At 39.1% G+C, this 23,828-nt stretch overlaps 2 protein-coding genes across 3 annotated transcripts in view; one reads left to right on the top strand and one right to left on the bottom strand.

Moving 5' to 3' along the window:
* Window positions 1–12,431, bottom strand: part of ATG4A (autophagy related 4A cysteine peptidase) — a 61,952-nt gene extending 49,521 nt beyond the window's left edge. Inside the window, exon 1 of the mRNA XM_039233511.1 lies at window positions 12,313–12,431. Coding sequence (XP_039089442.1) covers window positions 12,313–12,322 — 10 coding nt within the window. The 5' untranslated portion in view covers window positions 12,323–12,431. The remainder of the gene's footprint in view (window positions 1–12,312) is intronic.
* A 93-nt stretch (window positions 12,432–12,524) lies between these two features.
* PSMD10 (proteasome 26S subunit, non-ATPase 10) lies at window positions 12,525–21,027 on the top strand. Of its 2 annotated transcripts, none has more exons than XM_039233513.1 (5): window positions 12,525–12,738; window positions 15,684–15,782; window positions 16,691–16,837; window positions 16,935–17,101; window positions 20,079–21,027. In XM_039233513.1, exons 1-5 carry the CDS (start codon window positions 12,625–12,627, stop codon window positions 20,230–20,232), a joined length of 681 nt encoding a protein of 226 aa, XP_039089444.1. In that variant the 5' UTR covers window positions 12,525–12,624; the 3' UTR covers window positions 20,233–21,027. The 2 variants fall into 2 exon arrangements, with proteins under 2 accessions (XP_039089444.1, XP_039089445.1); XM_039233514.1 differs by having other exon boundaries at window positions 12,561–12,738; window positions 16,935–17,022; window positions 20,079–20,167.
* Window positions 21,028–23,828: the final 2,801 nt, after the last annotated feature.

A 23,828-nucleotide genomic window follows, 5' to 3' on the forward strand; every position in this document is an offset into this window, starting at 1 on the left:
AACGTTGAGTATTTTAAATTCAAAAAACTAAGGATAAAAGGACATTACCTCAAAATAATAAAGGTCATATATAAAAAGTCCATAGATAACATCATACTCAATGGTGAAAACCTAAAAGCTTTTCTTCCAAGATCAGGAACAAAACAAAGATACCCACTGTCACCACTTCTATTCAGTCTAGTACTAGAAGTCCTGGCCAGAGCAATTAGGAAAAAAAAAAAAAAAAGACATTTAAATCAGAAAGGAAGAAACAAAATTAGCTTTGTTTGTGGATGACATAACCTTACATGTAAAAACCCTAAAGACCCCACAAAAATTGTTAGTGAATAAGTAAATCTAGCATATACTCTAAATATTAAGTTTTTATAGGATATAAAACGGACATACCAAAAATCAGTTCTATTTTCATATAACAACAATGAACTATCTGAAAAAATATTTAGAAAATGTTTCCATTAAAATAGCATCAAAAATAATAAAATACTTAGGAATAGATTTAACCAAGGAGGTGACAGATGTGTAAGTTACATGACTATAAGGAACTTACACTGCTGAAAGGAATTTAAGGACACAAATAAATTGCAAGACATCCCATGTTCATGGATTAAAAGACAATATTGTGCAAATTTCCACACTATCCAAATCAATCTACACATTGAATGTGATCCCTATCAAAATCCCGGTGGCATTATTACAGAAGTAGAAAAAAATAACCCTAAAATTCATATAAAACCACAAAGGACCTCAATAGACAAAAGACTCTTCAGAAAGAAAAACAAAGCTAGAGGCTACACATTTCCTAATTGCAAAATATGTAAAAGGTTACAGCAATCAAAACAATATGGTACCGGCATTAAGACAGACACATAGACCAATGGAATAGAACACAGTGCCCAGAAATAAACTCACACATATATAGTCAAATGATCTTTGACAAGCATGCCAAGAGTAAACAATGAAGAAAGGATAGTCTCTTCAACAAAACATGTTGGGAAAATAACATTCACATGCAGAAGAAAAACTGGGCCCTTACCTTACACCATACACAAAAATCAACTCAAAATTAAAGACTTTAACATAAGCTCTAAAACTATAAAATGCCCCAAAGAAAGCAGGGCAAAAGCTTCATGGCATTAGTCTTGGCAAGAACTTCTTGAATTTGACACTTAAAAAAAAAGCAAGACAACCAAAACAAAATCAGATGGGTGGGACTACACCAAACCTAAAAGCTTCTATTCAGCAAAGAAAACAATCAATAGAATAAAAAGGCAACCTATGGGATAAGAGAAAACATATTCAAACCATGTATCTGGTAAGTGATTAATATCCAAAATATGTAAGAAACTCCTAAAAGTCAATAGCAAAAACAAAAACACCTAAATAATTTTATTTAACATTGAGCAAAGGATTTGAATAGACATTTTTCCAAAGAAGACATACAAATAGCCAACAGGCATAAGAAAAGATCCTCTACATTGCTAATTGTCAGTGAGATGCAAATGAAAACCACATTGCTAATTGTCAGAGAAATGCAAATCAAAACCACAATGCAAAATCACCTTATACTTATTAGGATGACCATTATAAAAAAAAATACAAAATAACTAATACTGGTGAGGATGTGGAGACACTGGAAGCCTTGTACACTGTTGGTGGGAATGAACAAATGGAATGGCCACTATGTAAAACCCTACGGCAGCTCCTCAAGAAATCAAAAACAGAACTACCCTATGATCCAGCAATCCCAGTTCTGGGTATTTATCCAAAAGAACTAATATCAGAATCTTGAAAAGACATTTGCACTGCCATGTTCTTTGCAGCATTATCCACAATAGCCAAGAGGTAGAAATAACCTAAATGTCCCTCAACAGATGAGTGGATTTTTAAAATGTGGTATATACATACAATAGAATATTGCTATATAAATAGAAATCGACAACATGGATGAACCTTGATATTATGCTAAGTAAAATAAGCCAGTCACAGAAGATCAAATACTGCCTCATTCCACTTACATGAGGTATCTAAAGTAGTCAAACTCAAAAGAAACGAAAAAAGTAGAACAGTGGTTTCCAGGGGTTGGGCAAAGGGGGAAATGGGGAGTTGCTGTTCAATGGGTATAGAATTTCAGTCATACAAGATGAAAAAGTTCTAAAGATCTTCCGTACAACATCATGCCTATAGTTAACAATATTGTAATGTACGCTTAAAAATTTGTTAAGAGGGTGGATCTCATATTATGTACTTTTTACCACAATAAAAATATATGACATGTGCAGCTAAAACCACTGCTGAGTGGAAAATTTATAGCACTATATGCTTGCCTTAGAAAGGAGGAAGAGTCTCAAATTAAAAAATATAATATCCCACCTCAAAAAACTAGAAAAAGAAGTGCAAAATAAACCCAAAGAAAGTAAAAAGAAGGAAATAATAGATAAGAGCAGAAATCAATAAGATTGAAAACTAGAAATCAGTACAGAAAATCAATGAAATAAAAATCTGATTCTTTGAAAAGATCAAACCCCTAGCAAGAGTGACAAATTAAAAAAGAATGAAGATACAAATTAATATCAGAAAGAGACAGGGGATATCACTGGAGACTCTGCAAACTCCAAAATGATAATAAGGGAATACTACAAACAAGTTTACACATACAAATTTTACAATTTAGATAGAGAAAACCAATTCCTTGAAAAATGTAAACACATACTCAGCCAATATGAAACAGATCATTTGAGTAGCCCTATAACTACTATGAAAATTGAATCTGTACTTTTAAATATCCAAAAAAAGAAATCTCTGGGTCCAGATGGTCACACTAGAGAATTCCACCAACCACTTAAAGGAGAATTAATACTGATATTACATAATCTCTTCCAGAAAATAGAAGAGTGAATACTTCCCAACTCTTATAAGGCCAACATTTCATTGGTACTAAAATCAGACAAAGACAGCACAAAAAATTAAATAACAAGACAACAACATTCATGAACACACACACACAAATCCTTAACAAAATATTGGCAAATAGAATTCAGCAATATATAAACAAAATGGGTTTATTCCAGGGATACAAAACTGGTTCAGTATTTAAAAATCAATCCATGTAGTCCACCATATTAAGACTAAATAGGAAAAACAATATGGTTATATCAACTCATACAGAAAAGGCTGTTTAACAAAATTCAACACTCATCCATGATAAAAATTCTCAGAAAACTAGAAACTGAAAAGGAATCACCTCAACTTTAAAAAGAATATCTACCCAAAAAACTCCCCAAAAACTCTATGGCTAACATCATACTTAATGCTGAGAGACTGACCACTTCTTCCTTAAGAACGGGAACAAGGCAAGGGTTCAGCTCTCACCACTGCTATTCAACACAATACTAGAAGTCCTAGACAGAACAATAAGGGAAGAAAAAAAAAATAAAAGGTCTATTGAGTAAAAAGGAAGAAATATCATTGTCCCTATTTGCAGATGACAAGATAGTCTACAAAGAAAATCCCAAGAAATCGACCAAAACAAACAAATAAACAAAACAACCTCCTAGAATGGAGTCAGCAAATTCAGCAACATTGCAGGGTACAAGCTCCTCATACAAAAAATCATTTGCATTATTATATACTAGGAATGGACACATGGAAACCAAAATTAAAAATACAATACCATTAAGAATCACTCAGATAAATGAAGTAGTTACAATTCTCAAAAACTATGTACAGGACTTGTATGCTGAAAACTACACAGTGCTGAAAATGACACAATGCTGATAAAAGAAATGAAAGAAAATCTAAATAAATGGATATAAATTAAATAATAAATTCACTGCTCACAGATTGGAAGGCTCAATATAGTAAAGATGTCAACTCTCCCCAAACTGACATAGAGGTCTAATATAATTCCTGTCAGCATCCTAGCAAATTTTTTTTTTAGATATAGGCAAGATTATTCTAAAATGTATAGGAACAGGAAAAGAAACAAACAATATTGAAAAAAATAATAAAGTAGGAGGAATCATTGTACCTAAATTTTAAACCTATTATAGAGCTATAGTAATTAAGACTCTGGGGTACGGCAGAGTGACAGACACATTGACAGGCACACAGACACATGAGTCAGAACAGAAAATCTAGAAACAGGCCTATTTGAATTCAGCATACTCAGTTTTGTTTTTGTTTTGTTTTTTTTTTACTATGGTACAGAAGCAATTCAATGAAACTGAAGCAATTGGATAGCCATCGTTTAAAGTATTAATCTCAGGGTACCTTGGTGGCTCAGTCGGTTAAGTGTCCCACTTCAGTTCAAGTCATGATCTCATGGTTGTGAGCTCGAGCCCCACATCAGGCTCTCTGCTGTCAGCACAGAGCCTGCTGCAGATCCTCCGCCTCCCTCTCTCTCTGCCCCTCCCTTGCTTGTGCGCTCTCTCAAAAATAAACATTAAAAAAAATTAATCTCAACTCAAATCTCACACTTTATATAAAAATTACCAAAACATGGATCATGGCCTTAAAATGTAAAATGTAACCATAAATCTTTTAGAAAAAAATCTAGGAAAAAAATCATTGAGATTCAGGGCTTAATGAAGAGGTAGACATAACAACAAAAGCACAATCCGTAAAAGAAAAAAAAAATCGATGAATTGGACACCACCACAATTACGTTCTTTCTCTGTGAAAAATCCTATGCATGAGATGAAAAGACAAGCCACAGACTGCTAGAGAAACTTGCAAATTACATATATGACCAAGCACTTGTATCTAAACTACATAAAGAACTCTCAAAACTCAACAGTTAAAAAAACCAAACAATGCAATTAGAAACTTGGCAAAGTACATGAAGAAACATTTCATGGAAGAAGATACAGGCCCGAAAAATAAACACATAATAAATGTTGACTATCATTAGCCATTAGAAACATTTAAATAAAATCATAAGGTCTCAACCACTATGTGCCTTATCAGAATGGCTCAAATAAAAACAATGATAATACCAGTACTGGCAAGGATGCAGAGAAACTGGAACTCTCACATATTGCTGGTAGGAATGTAAAATGGTATAGCCACTCTGGAAAAATAGTCTGTCAGTTTCTTTAAAAACTAAACATATACTTACCACATGACTCAGCAATTGCTCTGCTGGGCATTTATATCACAGAAATGAAAATTTAGGTCCACAAAAAATCCAATACTCAGGTGTTCATACTGATTTTATTTGTAATAGCCCCAAACTGGAAACCAAAATGTCCCTCAAAGAAGGGTTCAACCTAACCCTAATTTTAGTATATCCAAAGCATGGAGTACTTCTCAATGATAAGAAACAAACGACAGATACTCCTATCAACTTGGGTGGGTCTGAAGGTCATTTATGAAGTAAAAAAAAATTGTTAAAGTCACCTATTTTATGATTCCACTTATATAAAATTCACAAAATGACAAAATTATAGAGAAGGAGAGCAAACTAATATTTGTCAGGGGTACAGATGATGGGAGTAAGTGGTAGGTGTGACTGTAAAAGGGCAGCCTTCTCGTGAGGGAATAGTTCTGTATCTTGATTGCTGTGAGAGTTACACAAATCTACTCGTGATAAAGTAACAGAAGACTGTACACACACATCACTCCAATGTCAATTTCCTGCTTTTCATATTGTATTATGATTATATAAAAATGTCTGGAGTAAACTGAATGAAGAGTATATGGAGACTTTTTGTACTATTTTTACAACTTGTGAGTCTTTTATTATTGATAATAAAAAGTGAAAAGAAACCACTTAGAAGACAAATGGTTCAGAAACAAGAAAGAGAAAGCTAAAACCCAATAAGTAAATAAATAAATAAAATGTTTTATTATAACAGCCAGTTTTATGAAGGGATAGATTTCAAATGGGGAAGGTTTATATAGGCCAGAAACATGCAATACCAAAGATGTTTATCTGTAAGATCAAAATATGTGCTTAAAAAATATTAGGGGTGCCTGAGTGGCTCAGTCGGTTAAGCGTCTGACTTCAGTTCACGCCATGATTTCACGAGTCTGCGGGTTTGAGTCCCGCATCACTCTGTGCTGACAGCTCAGAACCTGGAGCCTGCTTTGGATTCTGTCTCCCTCTCTCTCTGACCCTTCCCCACCCACGCTCTCTTTATCTCTTAAAAATAAATAAACATTAAAATTTTTTTAAAAAATATTAGAGCCACAGATTAAAATGTCTCCTCTTAAACCAGGCAACTGGCAATCATGTTTGCAATAAGCCACATTAACGAATTACATCTTCAAACAATGAAAAATGAATTGCTAAGTATCTTCATGCCAGTTGTTCAAACTTTATCCAGTATGTGGTAAGGATGGAGGAGTTTCGTTCTGGATAACCCAGAACATATCCCTGAGACTATTATACCGTTAATGGATTTGCATTCACCCTGCGTAAGGCGTCCTCAGGTTTATTTCACTATAGAATATTTTCATTTCCAGCTGTGCTATATAAAAAGAATATTTGCACTGAGTAAAATATTTCGTGATACTCATCATCTTTCTAATTAGAAAGGAGCATCCGGGGGGAAATTAACTCTCTCTACACTGTCCAAAATGATAACCACTAGCCCCACGAAGCTGTTTAAATTTAAAATAATTAAAATTAAATAAAATTTAAAATTGAGTTCCTAGACACATTTCAAGTGCTCAGTGTGAATAGTGGCAATTGTAAAAATTAATAAAGGGAAACTTCAATAAAATGGAGTCAAGAGGCCAGAAGGGGAAGCTTGTCAATTGCAGACCCCCAAAAGGCAGAGACCTATCTTGTATTCCCAACAGAAAAAAAGCCTATATGTTACTATCCCAGCAGGAGGAAGAAAGATTTTCTCCTTGGGTGGAACTGGACCAGCCAGTGAGGGACTGTCACAACTCAACCAATAAAAAGCCACTACACTTCAAACTCCCAGTTTACTTCAATGGACTTTTTGCTTAGAACAGCTCCTACTGCTGTGCCTGGGTGGCTCAGTGGGTTAAGTGGCTGACTTCAGCTCAGGTCATGATATCATGGTTTGTGAGTTCGAGCCCTGTGTCGGGCACTGTGCTGACAGCTCAGAGCCTGAAGCCTGCTTCAGATTCCGTGTCTCCCTCTCTCTCTGCTCCTCCCCTGTTCACAATCTGTCTCTCTCTCTCTCAAAAATAAATAAAAATTAAAAAAAAAATTAGAACAGTTCCTACCAACTCCCTGCTTTCCTCTAGAAAAGAGTCTTCCTCTCCTTTGTTCTCCAAACTTGCCCATGGTTTTGCGGTAGCTAACATGTGCTGAATTGTGATTCTGTGCTATTGCTGAATAAACCCATGTGTGCTGTTAAAATAACTGTCAGTTTTAAAGTTAGCACTACCATACCAGAAGAACATAGATACAGAACTTTTCCATTATCACAAACAGTTCTATACAACAGCGTTGCTCTAGAGCATGAAAAACATGTCATTCCCCTATAATCAGAGGTAGAGTTACAGCATAAAGAGCTACAGGAATTAGTATTACATTATTTGAGGTTTTCATTAATACATAATTTCATCTTCAGCAATACTGAACAGTATGTGGCAGGGCTTTGGGGTACAATAGTCCTGGATTTCAATTTTAGCTCCAACCTTTACTGAATTGTGTGGCCTTAGGCATGTTAGATTACATCAATTCTCTTAACCAGAATTCTCATTTTTAAATTGCTGAGGACTGGAGGGAAAATAGTACCTACCTCACAGAGCTGTTGTGAAGGATTAAATGAGATAAGACCAATAATTGACACATGTGATCTATAAACGTTAGTTATTCTTAACATTATTGAATCCAGAAGATGAACTTGATTTGTTTTAGGACCTACAATCTAGGTGACCAGTAGAAAAGGCAATAGGAGACATTCAATCATATGAGCAGCAAGGGAGTCAGTCCCAACAGGGGGCCGCTTTGACTCTTGATAGATAAACAGTAACCACATTGTTCTTCCATAACTCGGGGCCAGAGACAAAAGAGACCTTCTCCCTTATACATCAGTTTGTCTTTCAGCTTTCAAAAAGTCATGGGGTACCTTACCCTTACCCTTAAGGGACTCAGAATTGAAAGTTAACCGCCATGTTGTATCAAAATTTAAAAGAAGGAAAAGAAATAAAAATAAATAAAAGTACAGCACATCATCTATAAAAGAAGATTACACAAACAAGTCACTCAGTAGGAGAGGTACTCTGAGTTGTTTTTCCAGCTGTTTTTAGCAATCAAATACAATTCCTTGATGTATTATTAAGGTAAAATGTCACTATATTCAATCCTGTATGAATACCATACAGCAAGCCTGCTGTACTCTGTAATCAACAAGATAAACATTTACTCAACACCTACTATATACAGGACACTTTCACTCCACACCAGCCCATCAGCAAACTGCATATGGCAGGCCAAATGAAGTCCACTAGTGTTTTTTTCTATGGTAAACAAGATAGTAATGATTTTTACATTTTTAACTGCCTGGAAACCTGCCCTCCACCACTATTATCAAACACTGAATGGCTCTGGAAGTGAGGTTTTGCTGAAGGGTAGATAATGTTCCTTAATTAATTCAATCTAAAATAACAAGGCAAACAGCGCTTCTTTGTGAACCTTACACTGCAGAAATTACACTGCGGAAAAGTCATTTCAACAACTAACACTGTTTGAATCAAAAGTAATGTCAACATGTTGTATACACTTCCCATGCGTCGCAAGTCAAAACAACAATGTCACAATGAGATACCACTTCACACCCACTAGAATGGCTATAATAAAAAAGATAGGCATTAACAAGTGTTGGTAAAGATACAGAGAAACTGAAAGCCTCATGCATCGCTGGTGGGAATGTAAAATGGTGCAGCTGTTGTAGGAAACAGTTTGGCAGTTCCTCACAAAGTTAAATAGAGGTCCCTTGTGGCCCAGAAATCCTACTCCTAGATATGTACCAAGAGAAATGAAAACATGTCTACGCAGAAACTTGCACACAGATGTTCACAGGGAAGCATTATTCATAATAATAAAAAGGTAGAAACAAATTCTCATCAACTGATGAAAAGATGAATAAAATGTTGTAGAGCCATACACTGGAATATTATTCAACCATAAAAAGGAATGAGTTACGGATAAATACTAAAATTTGGATAAATGTCAAAAACATGCTAAATGAAAGAAGGCAAACACAAAAGACCACATACTGGGTCATTCTGTTCATGTGAAAACCCAGAGAAAGAAAATCCATAGAAAAAGAAAGTATTACTCGTGGGGATGAGCACTGGGTGTTCTATGGAAACCAACTTGACAATAAACTATTTGTAAAAAAAAGGAAAAAAAAAGAAAAAGAAAGTATTGGTTGCCTAAGGCGGGGAGTAGAAATGGGGACTGACTGAAAATGAGCATAAAGTTTCTTTCTGGGGGGATGGAAATCTTTCAGGTCAGACTGCAATGATGATAACATAATTCTAAATTACATTAATAATAATTAAATTGTACATTTTTTTAAATGCACAACACCAAAAGCATGGCCTACAAAGGAAAAAAACTATAAATTGGACCTCACCAAAATTCAAAACTTTTGCACTTCAAAAGACACTATTAAGAAAATGAAAAGACAAGGGGTGCCTGGGTGGCTCAGTCAGTTAAGTGGCCGACTTCAGCTCAGGTCATGATCTCGCGGTTCGAGGGTTCGAGCCCGGCATCGGGCTCTGAGCTGACGGCTCAGAGCCTGGAGCCTGCTTCGGAGTCTGTGTCTCCCTCTCTCTCTGCCCTCCTCTGCTCACACTCTCTTTCTCAAAAATAAATAAATGTTAAAAAAAAATTTAAAAAAAGAAAATGAAAAGACAAGCAACGGACAAGAAGAAAATATCCACATATCATGTATCTGGCAGGGACCTGTATTTAGAATATATCAACAATTCTTTCAATGCAACGATAAAAAGATAATAAAGATCATAACTCAATTCAAAAATAGAAAAAATATATGAACAGACATTTCACCAAAGAAGGTACACAACTGACTCAGAAGCACATAAAACGATGCTCATCATCATTAGTCGTTAAGGAAATACAAATTATAACCATGATGAGTTATCATTTGATACCCATTTAGAACGGCTATAGTAAAGAGACAGACAATAACAAATGTTGGCAAGGATTTGGAGAGACAGAAACCCTCATTCGTTGCTGGGAGAAAAACAAAATAGTGCTGCCACTTTGTAAAAACAGTTTTGCAGTTTCTTAAAAAGTTAAATGTAAATTTGCCATATGTTCAAGTAATTCCACCCTTCCCTTAGGTATCTACCAATAAGAAATGAAAACATATAGATGTGACTGGGTGGCTCAGTCAGTTAAGCGTCCGACTTTGGCTCAGGTCATGATCTCACAGTCTGTGAGTTCGAGCCTCGTGTCTGGCTCTTCGCTGACAGCTCGGAGCCTGGAGCCTGCTTTGGATTCTGTCCGTGTCTCCCCACCGGCCCTGCCCTCCCATGCTCATGCTCTGTCTTTCTCTGTCTCTCAATAATAAATGAACGTTAAAAATTTTTAAAGAAATGAAAGCATATGTCCACAGAGAGACTTGCACACAAATGTTCTCAGCAGCATTAGTCATAATAGCCAACAACTGGAAACAAACTATTAACTAGTAAGTAGACAAAGTACGTCATACACAGCCATAAAATAGCATACTACTTGGCAATCAAAAGTAATGAAGTATTGATACATGCTACAATATGGATGAACCTTAAAAATATTATGCTTGGGGAAAGAAGCCAGGCACGAAAAACGACATATTGTATGATTTTATTCAGATGAAATCTCAAAAATAGGCAAATTTATAGACACAGAAAGTGGGATTAATGGTTACCTGGGGCTGGGAGTGGGAATAAGGATTAACTCTAAAGAAGCATGAGGGGGATCATATTGGGAGAGTGAAAATGTTCTAAAACAGACTATGGGGATAGCTGCACTACTAAGTAACTTTACTAAAACTTTTACTAACTACTAAAAATCATTTAATTGTCCATTTGAAGTGAGTGAATTTTATGGTATGTAAAAAATATTTCAATAAAGCTGTTAAAAATAGGAAAGGAACACTAGGGGAAACTGGGTGAAAGGTACACAGGAATGCTGTGCTATCTTTGCAACTTTTCTATAAAACTAAAGCTATGCTGAAATTTAAAAAGTCAAATAAAAGTTAACAAGGATATGTTTGTCGGTTGATATCAGTATTTGGCAGTACCTATCAATGTGAAGAGACATTTACAAAGATGAAATAAGAAGTCTCATTACGGATCAGTACTAACAGATAAACATTTGGCATGATTCTTACAATGGGGAACACTGGCTGTGAGCCCCAATTAAACAAAATGTTATCCCCCCCACAGAAAAGAATTCCAGTATTCTTATTAGTAGTCCTGTATTACAAAAAAAAAAAAAAAAAAAGTACCCAACTATTATTTTATTTTTGGATTTCATCAATAAACATTTGTTGAAATTTGTTTTCTGTCTTGTTATGTACTGCCTACAAATTATCCTCAATTTTGCCTTTTGGCCTGCAACGCCTAAAGTATTTATTATCTGGCCCTTTACAGAAAGTTCGCCAAGCCCTGCTCTACACTATGACAGGATACATCCAAGCATAATCAGTCTCTTTCTTGAGTGTATTCTTATCATTACCTAGTCTTGGCACAATGCCCTCCTGGATATGCCCTATAAAGGATAAGCCTTGCATCTCTTCTGCTATGGCACTATTTGGGATTTCCATAAATAGAAACACTATTAGCTTAATATTTCTAGCAAAGCCTCCATGCCAACGTTGTTATCATGACACTACAGGGCCAACACCGTACCACAGTATCAAGACTCTCATCGAGTTGTGATGTCACCAGGCCGTGGACTCACCGAGGTCAATTAGATATCAGGTGGCTCCTGTGGCCTCACACCCTGCCTTTGGCATCACCCTGGCACATCACCTTACTAGGGAGTCATATGCGATCACTGCTGTGACAGAATTTTGCCCTGATGCCGCTCCGCCGATATGTCAGAATAATTACCCCTACTTCTTTCTACTCCTTGGGCGGCGGCAGAGAGGTGGAGGGTGGCCACAGCCACCCGCACAAGCTCAGGAGGTAGTCCTCAGCGCCTACTGTTGTCCCTTCCGCCTGCCACTGCAGGTCACAGGGCCCCCGTGGGACAGGACCTTCAGGCTCCCATAACTCTCTTGCTAGGACCCCGCACCTCTTTCTCGCGGCCAACTCAATGGCCCAACAGCGACCACCCACCCGGGTTCCACACGAAGCCGCTCCCCGTACCTGACTCCATTCTCCAGCTGTCATCCTGGGCCAATTCCACCGGCCACTTGACTACGGCGGCCGCAAGGACCCTGGGACTTGTAGTTCCGCGCTGCTAGGGGCAGAGCCGGCGACCGCCGCAAAGGCGCCTTCTCGCCCGGAACTGCGCTCGAACTGCAACTCCCAGAGGCGCCGAGCGGTGGGAAAGGAGCAAAGGCACGAGAAAGATCTGTGACTGGTGGAACTCGGTCGGCTCTTTTGATTGGCAGTCAAAGCTGGGGACGTGAGGCGGTCGTCGGTGCCGGTGCTGCACGGATATCCTGGAAAAGCGAAATGGAGGGGTGTGTATCTAACCTAATGGTCTGCAACCTGGCCTACAGCGGGAAGCTGGAGGAACTGAAGGAGACGATCCTGGCTGATAAATCCCTGGCTACTAGAACGGACCAGGTAAAGCAGCGCTGGGGCCTCTCCGCGGGCTGCAGTGTCGACGAGGCCCAACGTGGCCGCCTGGCCTCGCCCGCACCGAGGCCGGTTCCGTGAGGGCCAGATCCCCGCCCCCGCCGCCCCATCCTTCCCCGGGGTCACCTCAGGACTCGGGATCGGGCGGTAGTCGCTAGCCCCGCAGACCTCAAGTATTTGGGGGGAGGAGGCGGCTCATACTAAGCACGCTGAATTTGGGGTATTTCTAGAACGTTTACCGCGTTTCTCAGAAATGCCCACTCTGTGAGATACCCGTGAGGAGGTGGGAAGTTTTTTTTTTGTTTGTTTTTGTTTTTTAATTTTTTTTTAATGTTTTTATTTATTTCTAGGGGAGAGAGAGAGAGACAGCGTGAGCAGGGGAGGGTCAGAGAGAGAGGGAGTCACAGACTGAAACAGGCTCCAGGCTCTGAGCTGGCAGTCAGCACAGAGCCCGACGCGGGGCTCGAACCCACGAACCGCGAGATCATGACCTGAGCGAAAGTCGGACGCTTAACCGACTAAGCCACCCGGGCGCCCCTTTTTTGGTTTTTTTTAATGGGTTTATTTACTTTGTCTAGTAAATGTATACGGTGAAACACGTGTGACCGAATGCCAATTCTGTGGCGGGCAGTTTGGTAGGAGTTGGGGATAAAAGCATCGCTTCTCGGCCTTTTGGCTAAGATCAAGCGTCGGAGCTGGGGATACAGTCGAGTGGAAGAAGCAAACGTTAAAGTCACCCTAGGTCATGTGTCCAGTAACTAATTGTCCTACGAATCCTCAGGAGAGAAGTTTACGTGGTGCTTTCAGAACATCGAATGGCAGGACCTGATTCAGTCCCCCTCACAGGAGTGAATGTTGTAGTTGGAAAGGTTTTGCAAAAGAGGGAAGGTTGGTTAGATCTTGAAGGATGAGTGGGATTTTCCTGGGGGGTGAACGGGGCATTCCTAGGCGGAGGCGGAACAAAAGTGAATGGGCTTTGGGAAGTGTTTCTGCTCAGAGGACCCCCATGCTTTCACCCTGAGTTTCTAGAGACTCACGGTGACCTCAGCCAGCCAACAAATATTTATAGATTGCCTTCTACATGACAGGTACCCTGCTTAGCACTAGCGAGACCTTGTCGCCTACTTGCAAGTCCCCATTTTGTGTCTTTCGGAAGAGTAGAGTCGGACTTTACTCTGGAACTTTCCTTCATTGCTTAATCTGAAAATGGCTTTTACCGTTATTTAATTTACCTTCATTAGGGTCTGATCGTTTTTAATACTTTTAATTTAACTTAATAATGTCAAATGGAGTTTTAATCTGTTCATCAAGTCAGTGGCATAAAAAAGAGGGAAGCTATTCAACGTCAAGAGACTTAAGAACCAACAATTGTATGCAAATTATGGCCTTTGTATGGAGCCTCACTGAAACAAGCCAACTGTTAAAAAAAAACATTTGGGGGACACCTGGGGAAAGCTGAATACAGACTGAGCTTTAGATGTTATAAAGGAGTTAGTGTCATTTTTGATAGGTGTAATAAGGATCTCGTAGCTATGTAAAACAGCATCCTTCTTCTTAAGATATTGAAAAGTTTAGGGATGAAAAGTCATAATATTTAGGATTTGTTTTTCAAAACATCATGGAGGAAACTAAGTGAGGCAAATAAAGGAAAATACTAAATCTAGGTGGTAAGCATATGGGTTTCTATTTTGTTTCCTCTATTTTTATGTGTTTGACATTATTTTGTAATGTTTAAAATACCACATTCTTGGGGCGCCTGGGTGGCTCACTCGGTTGAGCGTCCGACTTTGGCTTAAGTCATGATCTTATGGTTCGTGGGTTCGAGTCCGGTGTCGGGCTCTGTGCTGACAGCTAGCTCAGAGCCTGGAGCCTATTTCATATTCTGTGTCTCCCTCTCTCACTGACCCTCCCCTGCTCATGCTGTCTTCTCTCTCTCAGAAATAAATAAAACATTAAAAAAAATTAAAACACCACATTCTTTTCCATAGAGCTGAGAAATACAGCTGTCACTGACAAAAAGAAATTCCCTTTGAGAGACATGACTAACTCCTAGCTTATTTTTTTAAAAGCAACGTTGGTGTCAACTTTTGTATGTAATATGTTTTTTAAATGATTATGTAGGTAATCTCAACTAGTTTTATGGACATTTCTTTCCCATAAGATTCATTTGTTCTTGGGGCGCCTCAGTGGCTCAGTCAGTTAAGCATTCGACTTCAGCTCAGGTCATGATCCTCACAGCTTGTGAGTTGGAGCCCTGCATTGGGTTCTGTGCTGACAGCTCAGAGCCTGGCGCCTGCTTCAGATTCTATGTCTTCCTCTCTCTGTGCTCCTCCCCTGCTCATGCTCTGTCTCTCTCTCAAAAATAAATTATAAATTTTTTTTTTTAAACAAAGATGTGTTTGTTCTTTCCAGAGCATCTACAAATTTCTGTGTCAGACAGGGGTTTGTGTCCTAGCTTTACCATTTACCAGCTGTGTGACCTTGGACAAGTTACTTACCCTGAGGATTCTTAGTTTCCTCATCTGCAAAATGGGGGTCATGTCCACTGTACAGGATCATGGAGATTAAACAAGATGATACTTGTAAAACTAGTGCAGTGCCTGGCATACAAGTACATAAATAATGTAACAGTAAATAGTCAAAGCTCTATTTCTGCCAAGCCTTGAAATCAGTTTCATGCTCTGCCGTTTTCATGGCTGTATTCTGCACAGAATTACAACTGTCAATGGATTCTCCTCCATGTTACTAAAACCTTGGTGTCTCTTACAGCAGTAAGTAATATGATCGAAGGTTACCTACCTGAGGGTCCAGTGCTCTCTACTTCTTGCTTCCAAACTGTAGGTTTGCTGGCCCCAATATTAAATTGTATGCTTTCTCGCCTTTTATTTTGCTTCAAGAATGTTGACCTTCTCACGTCTCTGTTTCCCGTGCAGGACAGCAGAACTGCATTGCATTGGGCCTGCTCAGCTGGACACACGGAAATTGTTGAATTCTTGCTGCAGCTTGGCGTGCCCGTGAATGATAAAGATGATGTGAGGACTAGGCAGAGCTGATACATGCCCAAGTTATCTGTAGCCTCCAGACGGGTGTTCACTGAAAACGGAGTATTCAGCTCACAAACAAAATTGTAACCTTTACAACTAGGCAGTCACAGCAAGGGGCCCTGGTGACCACGCACAGGACTAGAGTTTGCCTTATTTTAGAATGTTCGTTCTGCCACTCAAACCCTGGAAGTTAAGGTTAACATGCAGATTAAGGCTATAACACTACAAATCCTTTTTATTATGTTGGGAAGTTGTGGGGTGTTTTGGTTTGGTTTGATTTGGGTTCTTGGTGAATATTGCCTGAATACTTAGGGCCTGGATACCCTTTTGTTGTTGTTATAGAGAGATTTATTACAATGATATTGGTTCTATTATGATAAAACTTGTGAAGAGTAAGGATGGAAATTTTTTGTAGGCAAAGATTCCTCTTCGAAGATACTCACCAAAGTAATACTTCTAATAGCCAAGAAATAAAAACAATCTAATGCAAGAATGGTTGAATACAGTATGAATATCTTTATAATAAAATAATATGCAACCAATAAAGTTAAGAACCCAAAGAATGACATGCAAAAGTCTCACAACAAAACAATAAGTAAACATTGTGGGAAACGCAGATTCACAGAACTTTATATCCTGGCCATCCCAATTTCAAAACGCCTTATGTATCATTATTTCTGTGTTAGGGGAGGATGGGTGATGTGTCTCCCTTCTTGTATGCATCCACTCTCGCCATTTTCTGCAGTGCTTAATGAGGGAAAAAGAATTTTATTTTTTTGAACCGTTCACACACAGCTCTGTGTAAACCTTACCTGAATGCTAGTATTAATCCCTGTGCCTTTCCTCCCCCCACCCCTCATCCGCCCTGGAGTTTATACCACCTACCTCTTTCACAGGCAGGTTGGTCTCCGCTTCATATTGCTGCGTCTGCTGGCCGGGATGAGATTGTGAAAGCCCTTCTGGGTAAAGGTGCCCAAGTGAATGCAGTCAACCAAAATGGCTGTACTCCCCTACATTATGCAGCTTCCAAAAACAGACACGAGGTAGGTAGGGCTCCATTCCTTGGCTGCCTTTTTGACTTCTAAAGCTGTCTACCACCACGAACCGATGCCTGCATTGTTTTCTCCTCCATGGGTCCAGATCGCCGTCATGTTACTGGAAGGTGGGGCGAATCCAGATGCGAAGGACCTTTATGAGGCCACGGCAATGCACCGGGCGGCAGCCAAGGGTAACTTGAAGATGATTCATATCCTTCTGTACTACAAAGCATCCACAAATATCCAAGACACTGAGGGTAACACTCCTCTGTAAGTGCCAAGTAGCAGTCATTTGTATTCTTGACGTTCACTCTCTTGTGCTAATTCACTAATTCTTACACATCGTTTCTTTTTTTTTAATTCTGCTTGGAAATGTAATACGTATTTATGACCCAAAAAAGTTGAAAGTACACAGAAGTGTGAAGATGAAAATTAAAATTGCCAGTGTAAATTTTTAGTATATTTCCTCCCATTCTTTTGTATGCAAATGTGCATATTGAAATTTTTATTTTTTTGCAAAATTGGGATAATGTTATGGATGTGATTATATCTTGTCCTTTTAACCTCCTCATATATCGTGAGCATTTTCCAATGTTGCTATTTTTAAAACGTTTTTGAATGGCCATATGCAATTCCATTTTATGGATGTGCCAAAATGTAATCACGCCTCTTTCTGCACGTTTCAGCTTTTTTGAGTTTTCCATGAGTATAAATAATGCCACTGACCAAATTCATACAGAAATCTCTGGCCCTCTTGCTCATTATTACCTTAGTACAGACTCTTAGAAGTAGGATTGCTGAGTCGACAAATAACACACACTTTAAGAGTATTGCTACATATTGCCGGATTGCTTCCAGAGGAATTGTATCGTTATACCCTCCCAGCAGTAGTTTGAAGGTGCCTATTGCCCCCTCACCAACACTGCAAATATCCTTGTGTTCTATCAAACATGGTACTTCATAGTTATCATTTATATTTTTTCATTATCAGTGAGGTTAAACGTTTTTGAATGCCTACAACTAATTAGATTTCTTCTCTAACTTGTAACTTTTTGTGTCCCTTTCTCTGTTTGCTTTCGGGGAATGAAATTATTTTTAGTGACTTTTTTTAAGCTCCCTTGATTGACATACTAAAAATGTTAACCTGTCATGTTAGTTGAAACTGGTGTTTCCCAGTTGGTCTGTCCGTGTTCATTGTTTTAAAGAACAGAAGTTTTTCAGCTTCTAAGTCGTCAAACCTATTTATCTTCCCTCAAGACTAGTAAGTCCTTTCTCACCCTAAAATTAGTTAAATACTTACCTGTATTTTATTGTAGGCTTTTTTTTTTTTAACATTGCATTGGTTTTTGGTTGACAGTTATTGTTACTGTTCTTCTTTTAACTCACATCCATCTGGAATTTATTTACATCTGTGATCTGAGGCTGTCCTCTGCTTTGGTATTTATTTCTGCAGTACTTGGCTACTTTTCTTCCTTATTGGGTGGTGACTTTTGAACCAGTAATTTTGTGAGTCTTCCTTTTTAGTCTAAAGTGAGATTCCATTTTTTAAAAGTACTGTTTTCTTAATTCTTAGTTTTTTAAAAAAAATGTTTAAATGTTTATTTTTGAGAGAGCAGGGGAGGGGCAGAGAGAGGGGAACAGAGAGGATCTGAAGCAGGCAGATCCTTGCTGACAGCACACAGCCCGATGGCGGGCTCACACTCATGAATGGTGAAATCATGACCTGAGCCAAAGTCAGACGTTTAACCGACTGAGCCACCTAGGCGCCCCTTAATGCTCAGTTTTAAAAGTCTTTTCTTGGGGCAGCTGGGTGGCTCAGTCACTTAAGTGTCCAACTGTTGCTTTCAGCTCAAGTCATGATCTCGTGGGTCATGGGTTTGAGCCCCACGTGGTGCAGAGCCTGCTTGGAATTCTGTCCCCCTCTCTCTCTCTCTGCCCCTCCCCTGCTCACTCTCTAGCTCTCTCTCAAAATAGATAAATAAATAACATTTTAAAAATAAATGCATAAATAAAAATATATTCTTTAGTCCTGAGTGACTCTGTTTAGAAAGACTTGTAATTTCTAGCTCTTTTCTCCACAGCAAGGAGGAAACGGAAGAGTTGGTCAGGAAAGGGTCCTGGGAAGAGGCTAGGATTGAGGGATAGCTAGAGACTATTTACTGAATTCAAGCTCAGCCACTTAACCAGCTATATCAAATACTTATATTAGATAAGTTGGACATGTAACTTAACCTTCCTGAGTCTTAATTTCCTCATCTGTAATATGAGAATAAAAATTCATTCCCCACAACATTGTTTTGAGGCTTAAATAAAATAAAACATGGGATGATGGATGTGGGGGGGAGGGGGGGATGGGCATGGAGGAGGGCACTTTGGGGATGAGCACTGGGTGTTATGTGGAAACTAATTTGACAATAAACTATTTGTAAAAAAATAAAAAATAAAAAAATAAAACATGGGAAGTGCCTGACAAAGTTTCCCCCTCAGCTACTGCTTAGCCATGTCATCATAGGCAAGGATTCTAACCTCTGTCACAATTTCAACTGTAAAATGATGACAATAGTACCGTGCTGACTTACAAGGTGAATATAAAGACAAAATGAGGTAAAATCTTTTAAACGGTTCTTCCAAAAATTTAAACCACACAACTTGCTATTAACCCATTACGGATTGGGGCTTTTCTAAATCCTAGCCCTGAATTATTTATTGTGCACATTCGGTGCAAAACTCAGAGGCACCTGGGCGGCTCAGTTGGTTAAGCATCCGACTTTGGCTCAGGTCATGATCTCGGGAGTCTGTGGGTTCAAGCCCTGCACTGGGCTCTGTGCTGACAGCTCAGAGACTGGAACCTGCTTCAGATTCTATGTCTTCCTCTCTCTCTGCCCCCCCCCCACTTGTGCTCTGTCTCTCTCTGTCTCTAAAAACATGAATAAACCTTAAAAATTTTTTTAATAAATACAAATGTAAAAAAACACCCTAATCTCCATAAAGTATGGAAGTTGCTCTTAGGCTGGCGTTTTGATCCCTATGTGTCCACAATTATGATATATGATCCGGTATTACGAGGTCATTCCACTGAGTTTTAATTTTGGAGCAGTCCTTCCCAGGCAAATTGATTGTCCTTTCCTGATTAAATACCCTCATAGTATACTACCTATAATATGCAGTTCATACCACGTATCAGGAAATCCTCGTCATTACATGGAGTTGGGAGGGAGTAATCAGTCTTTGTGGTCCTCAATTCCAGACACTTAGCCTGTGATGAGGAGAGAGTGGAAGAAGCAAAACTTCTGGTGTCCCAAGGAGCAAGTATTTACATTGAGAATAAAGAAGAAAAGACACCCCTGCAAGTGGCCAAAGGTGGCCTGGGTTTAATACTCAAGAGGATGGTGGAGAGTTAAGCAGCTCAGATTCATTCTTCCTGTGTGCGTCTCATGCTTGTTCCCAGCGCCCAGGAAGCTGATGTACTCGTGCCCGAAGCACCATCTGTGGATGACGGAAATCTTTGCTCGTCTTCAGCGTCCTATAAACCTGTCGAATATCGTTTCTGCTGAGGTGTTTGGTCCAAGCTTGCAACTTGCTTTCCAGGCATCAATTCACTGTTGAGGTTGTTCTTCTGTTGTTGTGTATGATTCCATACTGAATCTTGGTTAATTTCGAGTAAGCGATTGTGTGGCTGTTGTGAGTCTTTGGCACCCTCCCATGCACCCTCGAGTCCCCTGTGAGGGTAGCCCCAGGCCATTTGTCGCCGCCGGGTGTTCCTAGGGAGGTTCTCAAGTGTTCCCCCTGTCTGCTCGAAACACATCCTGACTTGTCTTTCAAGCCCACTCAGAAGCCTATACCAAATATTTCTGTTTTTCACAATGTGCGCTGCAACTTTATTTTTGTTACAGGAGGAATACCTATATATTTTAAAGGACCAAATTTTCTGTCAGAGGGCATGCTACCCAAATTCAGAATTAGTAAACACTAAAATAATGAAAAATAACAGCTAGTGTACCCATGAATCTTTTTAATAAGCCCTTACCTTCCAAAAAAAAATGTATTGTTTTTAAAAAGGAAGTTTGAAAGTATGTATATTAAGTCATCATCCTGTAGTGCAAAGAAATGTTAAGCTTGTTACCATGATATGTAACAAAAATGAATTCTGATTTGTATTTCAAAAACCAAAAATAAAATGTTGTGAGAATCTCCCAGTTTTTCTTTCAAATCTGTTAGAAACTCAGGCAAGCCGTAAAATCCTTTATGAAGACATTTCTCAGTTTTTGCCAGCTATAAACTCCATAAAACTCGTGAAGCTTGAACTGCCGCTAAAATCTTTAAAAATAGTAATCTTCTGAATTGCTAATTAAATAATGAAGCAAAAGAAAATAAGTGGAACCTTGAGCTCAGTTTAGGGAGACAGCTCATATGATTGCCAGTCATAAACTCTAAGAAACTCCCAAGTGGCTCTTCAAATTATTTTTTTAATCTTAATGCTGCAAATATTGCTTGAAATAAGGGATCCCAGTGAGCCCACAAACGTGGGTTAATTTGAGGTCAGAGACTTAACAACCCAGTAGCTAAAATGAGTTTTATCAATGTGGACCATGTCGTTGATATGCAAAACCTGTACATATATGTTGTGAGTGCTGATCTTTACAAATGTTAATCAGGAAGGCATCTTAAGGAACTAAACTTTTGTTTATTGAATGCCAAGGTTAGCAATGATGACCGGGGAAATAATTTCTTTCCAATGCGTTTTAGCGTGATCAGAGAGTAAAGTTGTGTCTAGTCCAGCCTGTCCGGTCTGAAGGCGTTTACTCTTCGTAAACGCTGACTTCATTAGTCTGAGTTAATAGGCTTTGTGGGTGTGAAAGAAAACTGACCTTCCTTCTTTAATAAGAAACAGATGGAACCAAGCCTCAGTTAATTTGTAGGCTATTGGCATTTTCGGTGAAATGGCTTGTTAACAATAAATCGCTGATTTGTGTAAACTAAGGATGTTAAGGGCACTGGATATTGATCAGATTGTTATCTGTTCATAAAGGAAACCCAGTAGAGATGATGAAGCCGATTCACGGTCAGCAGGTTTTACAGTCACTTCCAAATGAACTGAAGGAAGATGAGAAATTAAAGCTTAACTGAAAAGAAGTTGAAAGATGTGGGTAAATAGGAACGGCGGAAAAAGTTCCAAATATCTTGGACAGAATCCACAATTTGGGTTTTTATGATACAGTGAATCAGCATTTTACTTCATATTCTTTGACACAGCAATGTATGACCACCTTGTTTTGCTTTCCCAATTTCTCAACTATACTAACTACAATGAATTCATTACATGGCTGTGCCCACTGCTTTCTGTTTCTGTGTCCTGTTAACACTGTAGAGTCCCCAGGTCGCTATGGGCAAATCTGATACAAGTAGCAGAGAGGCTCCTTGCTTTGGGTTCTATGGCTCAAGCCTCACAGGTCTACTGCAGAAATCTGTATGTGCATTTCTCTGCGAAAAGGGTTCTGTAGGTTTCATCAGATCCTTGAAGGGATCTGTGATTCCCCAAAAGTTTGCGTCTTTGGGCAAAAGGGAAAAAAAAAATATTGAACTAGTTATCGGGGGATGTGGTTTCTACAACAGTATAGTTCTACCACATTGTATAGTTTATAAATATTTATAATCCATTCTCCACTGCAGCCTTTAAGAGAGCAAAAGTCATCTCCATTGTATAGTTGAGAAGATAACCCAGAGCTAGAGGAATCTACCTTTCCTGGATCCTGGCCCATTTTCTTTATGCCTCTATTCAAACGCTGGACCTAATGGAAAGCACGGTGACATTTTGATAATAACCTGTTAGTTGTAACACCTTCTCCCTGCTCCCCCACCCCTGTGATTTGCTTTTCATTATTTGGTGATTTGGTTTTGGTTTCCTGGAACCTTAACATTAACATCCCTAATATCTCTAATTCTTTGTTTTGCCTTGTTTTGAAACCAAAGCTTCAAAGACAAGATTATTGACTATTGATTGATTTGAACCTTTCAGGAGACCCTCTAACCTGTTTTCCAGCACATAGACATTGTAAAATAATCTTTTTATTACTAAAACTTTGGGTTTGGGGGCTCCTGGGTGACTCACTTGGTTGGGCATCCAACTTCAGCTCAGGTCATGACCTCATGGTTTGGGAGTTCAAGCCCCGCATCAGGCTCTGTACTGACAGCTCAGAGCCTGGAGCCTGTTTCAGATTGTGTGTGTGTGTGTGTGTGTGTGTGTGTGTGTGTGTGTGTGTGTTTGCCCCTCCATCACTGATGCTCTGTCTCTCTCTCTCTCAAAAATAAGTAAATATTAAAAAAAGTAAAAAGCTTTGGGTTTGTTTCGTTTAAATTTTAGTTTGTTGCAGTTGAAAGAACATTACACTGGGAATCAGAATTTGGGATCTAGTCTTGATTTTGTATAATCTCATGCAGATTATTTTAACTCTCTTCATTCAGAGTCTACTCTGGGGAGCGCGTGGGGAAAATAGGAATGATCCAGTTTTTTTAAAAAGATTTTTTTCAACATTTACTCATTTTGAGAGACAGAGTGCAAGAAGGGGTGAGGCAGAGAGAGAGGGAGACACAGGATCCAATGCAGGATCCAGACTTTCACCACAGAGCCTGACGTGAGGCTCGAACTCACGAACCATGAGATCATGACCTGAGCGGAAGTCCGATGCTTAACCGATTGAGCCACCCAGGCACCCCAAAATGATTCAGCTTTTTAAAACTACATTTTCCCCTTCCTCCCCAGCCAAGAAAGTAATTCTGTATTATCTTCCACCTCCACCCCATCATAGGCCATCACAATTACCCTCAAAGGTGCTGCAGTTGAAAAAGGTCTAGTGCTATTTATCTCAAAGCTCCCTTCTAGCTCTTCCAGCTTTCCTTACTGAAAGTTCATCAAACCTGAGTTACACAGAGGCCAGTGTAAGAACTGCAAATATCGGGGTGCCCGGGTGACTCAGTCGTTTAAGCGTCCAACTTCAGC

The sequence above is a fragment of the Hyaena hyaena genome, unplaced genomic scaffold (assembly GCF_003009895.1).
Source record: "Hyaena hyaena isolate Hyena2069 unplaced genomic scaffold, ASM300989v1 scaffold_77, whole genome shotgun sequence".
In the NCBI taxonomy this organism is placed as follows: domain Eukaryota; kingdom Metazoa; phylum Chordata; class Mammalia; order Carnivora; family Hyaenidae; genus Hyaena; species Hyaena hyaena.

Excerpts from the sequence above, each read along its gene's own strand:
- PSMD10 (XM_039233513.1), top strand. The coding sequence starts at position 12,625 with ATGGAGGGGTGTGTATCTAACCTAATGGTCTGCAACCTGGCCTACAGC. Across the intron at positions 12,739-15,683 it reads TGGCTACTAGAACGGACCAG|GACAGCAGAACTGCATTGCA; the intron begins GTAAAGCAGCGC and ends TTTCCCGTGCAG. Across the intron at positions 17,102-20,078 it reads ACTGAGGGTAACACTCCTCT|ACACTTAGCCTGTGATGAGG; the intron begins GTAAGTGCCAAG and ends CCTCAATTCCAG.